General features: G+C 48.4%; 1 protein-coding gene across 1 annotated transcript; it reads left to right on the top strand.

Annotated features, from left to right (window-relative positions):
• Positions 1-3,502: 3,502 nt before the first annotated feature.
• On the top strand, positions 3,503-4,852 carry EDB91DRAFT_1257711 (uncharacterized protein; the record flags this gene model as incomplete). The annotated part of the gene is made up of 1 exon (XM_041324312.1): positions 3,503-4,852. The coding sequence occupies one exon, from the start codon at positions 3,503-3,505 to the stop codon at positions 4,850-4,852; it is 1,350 nt and encodes a 449-aa protein (XP_041168666.1).
• Between the last annotated feature and the right edge of the window lie 215 nt (positions 4,853-5,067).

Here is a 5,067-nt window from a genome sequence, read left to right on the forward strand (position 1 = left end):
ATCGTAGGAATCGAGGTTGGCGATGTCGAAGGTACATTCGCAGTTGATTTCTTAATAAGATAACTCAATGGTGGTATTAGCTTTAACAATGCTCCTAGATCCCGAGATGGCTAATTGCAGGGGTATGGGTTTCTCTAAGATGGAGTATTGGAGTTTGAGTTGGTCAATGATTGTGGTCGAGAGGAAGTCTGTTAATGAGCCTGAATCTAGGAGGGCTCTGCAGGGCTTGCTGTTCACAAGCACTATAATTACTATGGACCGAGGGAGGATCCTTGAAGAGGATTTCGGTCTAGCAGCTTGTTGCTGAAGGGTTCTTAAATCCGAAAGGTCAGCATGCCTACTGCTGCTCACACAGTATAGAGAGTTAGTATTAGTGTATTCTTCGTCCTCTGACGTCTCACAATCCAACAAAGGGGGTAAATCATCGTCTTCATCCTGGGTCAAAGGCAATAGGAGTCTTTGATCACTGTACTTGTGTTGACTTGACAGTGAGACAACTGTGATGTCGACAGATGGGTGGTCAGTCGATAATGTGGTCATTGTCAGTGGAGAGGAGGGTGTTTCAGTCCAGGACAGTTTGAAGGACGTCTTAGTGTGAATTAGGTCTTTGAAGTTCCGAAGCTTCAGATCAACTAGCCATGCAACTGCATCAAACTCTGGGTCGCATAATTGGCTAAAGTGCATGATATAGTTGTCATAATTGTGACAATCTGAGAGGAGGTAGGTGTCTGGACCGCCATGGTTAGAGAGACAAAACCTGTCTAACACAAAAGGGTCATACAGAGGGTCAATTAGCTCATCGGTTGGCAGTTGGACAGCTAGTAGGAGAGTGGCAAGGATCTGCTGTTTGACAATACAGTGTTTTTCCGTGTTTAGTTCAGATAACTCTTCTAACCCCACCGCCATTCCATACAGTCCAGAGGTGATACCTTCTTCGATGGCAGCAGATCTGATGTCAGCGCTAGAGATGGTCACCATGTTCGCTCGGATGGCGGGGGTATTGCGTCCAGGAGGTTTGAATGTCAGATGGTGGCATTTCAGGCAGTCTTTAGCTAAGTGTCCTGATTGTTCGCACTCAAATCACTGGTTAAGGTCATGAAGTCGTTTGAGGTGCTCAGGAGTCTTCTTGGGTCTCTCTGGGCTCCCAGGGGCTCTAGAGAGGGGAGCTCCCGGGCGAGGGTGACTATGCCCTCGTGGGTCACAAGGTCCTCAATGATGAATAGTGTTAGCTGAAATGGATTGGGTCCAGGGTTGTCTGTCAAGTCTATTACCATGTGATGATTCTCTACGATCGTTCCAGCTGTTATTCTGGGCATATCCTGCAGCTAAGGTCGGGTTGATGGCCAGCAGGATGTTCGGATCCTTGGTGTTTTTGAGGAATGCTCTCTTGGTGCGCAATGCTTTCTTTTCGATCATTTCAAGGCTTACCATGTTTGGTTCGTAGCCTTTGTCAACTAAGGAGGCTTTTAAGTAGGGGAGACAGTTCATCCAGAACTGTCTCACCATCTTGCGTTCATCTACATCTCCAGCCATATCAGCGAGCATTCTGAGACGTCTCAAATAATCACCTACGCTCTGTTTGTTCTCCTGACAGCACTCAATAAATTTCTGGTGTTGTTGCATCCTAAAGTCAGGGGGAAACACATAGTGAAATAGCTGTTTGAAGAACTCGGTAAGTGAGTACAATTTCTCTAGGTCAAGTATGTTGCACTCATAGAATCGGTAGGCCTGTCTGCTCAGATACTTTCTGAGCATGCGGAGGCTTTGACCTGTTGTTAATCGGGCGTGATCTTTCCAATCATGAACTTCGTGAACTGTCATATCCCATACCTCCGGATCCAGAATTCCGGAACCCCACCACTAAAGTCCGGTCCTCCGTCCTGTTATTTTGCCTGGCGCTCCGCCTTCATCTCCGCACTCACCCCTAACTCCTTTTAGATTAGCTATTGCTCCGGTTACCAGTTATGTCCTTTTCCGCTATGCTTACTGATCCGTCCATTCTTACTTCATTTCTGACTTCACTGCTTTGATCCGTTACACTTACTAATAGACTTTCCACATGCTTCATACATAGCCCTTACCTTTGCTGACTGATTTACTTACATGATACCTACTGACAAAACCAGATAATATCCCACATCCATCCGACCCATCCTAAACCCATCCGTGGGTATCTGTCTCCCATCCAACGCTTGCTCATGCACGCATGGATGATCTGTCACCCGCATGCATGGCCGGTGTAGGACACGGATTGGCACCGACATGGTACTCCCTTGATGTACCGATCCACTGCAATATTCACCCGACCCCACGCGCTCTATCCGACTCCTTGCTGATTGAACTCCCGCCCATGCGTGTTCAAGCCGCTCACACAAGCAGATCGGCCGACAATGAATTAACGCGCACCATTGGTCGGTCGTGCGCGTGTTTTGCCTTTCTAGCTCACAGATACTCAGTCGAACCCCATATCCATAAAATCCTTGTCCATTGGTGCGTAGTATATTCTTCTTTGGTTTATTTGACAGATACAGTACTTTTACCTCTCAAACTCCCTATTACATCGCCTTAAGCGGCTCAGACCGATTTACTCTCACATATCCCTGTGCATATCACGGACGATCGACCGCATGTCCCACATACATTTCTAGCAAACCACGAGGCAGCCCAGACATCCCAAGCGATGATTATCTCCATTTTTTACCTAGTAGCCGATTTTGTACTTAAGGAGCGCTCGCCCGTTATTGCAATTCAGTTAATTCTCACTCAGAAGCCATGTCTTTTGTGTTCCGTTCTCTTCTGATCCTATTCTCGTGTCCATCCGCACGTTCGTCTTAAAAAAAAAAAACTTCTGTTCCTCATCACCTATCTAAGTCGGCTGCACTCGCTCGCGCACCGCATAGCGATCGGTAGAAATTATAGTCGGTCGGCTTTATGGGTAACTGTTTATGCTGAACACATATTGGATCAGCCGCCCTTTGACTCGTTGTCGCGCCCCTCGTATTATATACTGAGGCAGCAATTCGGTTTGCTTTGTTCTGCTTCCCTCGGGTCGAACTGAACATTTTAGGCTCACTACTTGAATTGGCCATTATTGCGCTGAGGTCGTAGTGGAATCTGCTCCTTACAACTGGAGCCCACCGTGAGGGGTTCACCATTGCCCACCGCAAGACAACTTCATCCAAGACCTGGCCGCCCGGTAGTCACTCAGATACATAGTCAGCTCGAAGATATTCCATGAACCCGCGCTCGCCGCACAGAACCCACTCCAGTAGTCGAAACGTCTCAACATTCACCTCCCAATAGTCCCTCAGCCTCATCAGTCGACCTCGCACTCACGCCAAGTACTCAAGACGAATTGCCTGATATCATTGAACCCCAACCGGCGTACATACATCTTCCTAGTTTTCCTCCACCGTTCTTCATACAACAACCACCCAATTTCTTCATACCACCCGCGCCTCTTCCCATTAAACCCGCTCGAATGTCGACCCACTCATTCCAAATGCCGCTTCGTGGAACTCCAAGCGCCCCTAAATTTGATGGAAGTGCACGAGACCTAATTCGGTACTTTGAAGATGTCAGTCAACTTGCCAACGCCGCGAACCTTACTCCAGCACAAGCGATCAAAGCATGTCTCCGTTACATCCACAGAGACGATGCAGGAACTTGGGAAACGTTAGAAGAAACAGGCAAGGCCGACTTTGACAAATTTGTTGACGCGGTCAAAACCCTGTATCCGGGTTGTGAAAGTGACAAACAGTATATGAGAGCTGACCTTGAGTTCTTGGTAAACGCACAAACGGCCAAGCCTATGCAGTTGCAGGATGATGTGGGAGCGTATTTGCGGCAGTTCTGCCGCGTCTCTACCTTTTTGATCAAAAAGAAATGCCTTGCAGAGAACGAGCACGACCGTTTGTTTTTGGAAGGATTCCATCCTGACATTCAAACCCGCATCCGACGTCGATTGGAGATTAAGGAGCCCGACCTACACCCTGACGATGCATATACTCAAGCATCTGTGTTGGAAGCGGCGCTCTTTCTTCTTCAAGGATCGACGCCGCTCCAAGCGCAATCCATATCGCCTTCACCGAACCCAGCTGCCCAACCAGTACAACGTACCTTTGCGCCGTCCACGCCTCCACCCGCATCGCCCAGCATTGTTGTTAAACAAGAATACGTCCTAAGCGAATCACGACCACCACCAATCTGCTATTTCTGCGGCCGCACTGGTCACACGACTAAAATGTGTAGGGATATAGACACATATATGGCATCAGGAAAAGTCGCTCAGACTAGTGAAGGTCGGGTCGTGTTGGCTGACGGATCGAGAATCCCCACAGTTTCAGGAACGACGATGAAAGACCAAGTAGACATCATTGTGACGGAACGCCGTCTACGCGAGGTATCATCGCATGCAGTAGCAGGGCTATTCGTTTGTTCAGGGCCAGAAATTGACATCGAACTCGACATAGAATCTTCCGCCTTCCTGCAGACACAGACTACGAATGAAGACAAAGGTGAAGAAGACCCAGATGTCACCATGGTTCACTTCAAAACCCCTGCCTCGCCTAACACTAGTGTGCCTGCAAGCAACTCAAAGTCATTTGATGAAATAGTATCCCCGCAAGTGAAGGACGCTAATGAACAAGCAAAGCCGCATGTCACACAGGTACCAAGGATAACAGCCGCCCCAAACGCGCAATATTCGCATTACTTTCTGCTTGAAGACCCGACTGCAAGAAAGCGCGTCCTAGACAGTGTCATGCAGACGACAGTGCCAATACCCATTCAAGATATCCTGTCGATCGCACCAGAGCTTCGGAAGCAATTTAAGGATCAGACGACGACCTGACGGGTCGCGGTAGGAACTCTTTCTGTTAATGAGTTAGCGGGCATGAACCCCGAACGCTTATGGGGCGAATATGAGCACACGCTTAACCGCTCAGAAGACGGGACTATAACCGTTCACCAGTCCATTCCCCTTAGGTGTATTGAAGCAATGGTACAAGGCCAAAAGATCACGTGCGTGCTCGACCAAGGTGCAGAGATCATCGTGATGCGCAAGGA

The sequence above is a fragment of the Suillus paluster genome, assembly GCF_016628075.1.
Source record: "Suillus paluster strain FC165 chromosome Unknown EDB91scaffold_331, whole genome shotgun sequence".
In the NCBI taxonomy this organism is placed as follows: Eukaryota; Fungi; Basidiomycota; class Agaricomycetes; order Boletales; family Suillaceae; genus Suillus; species Suillus paluster.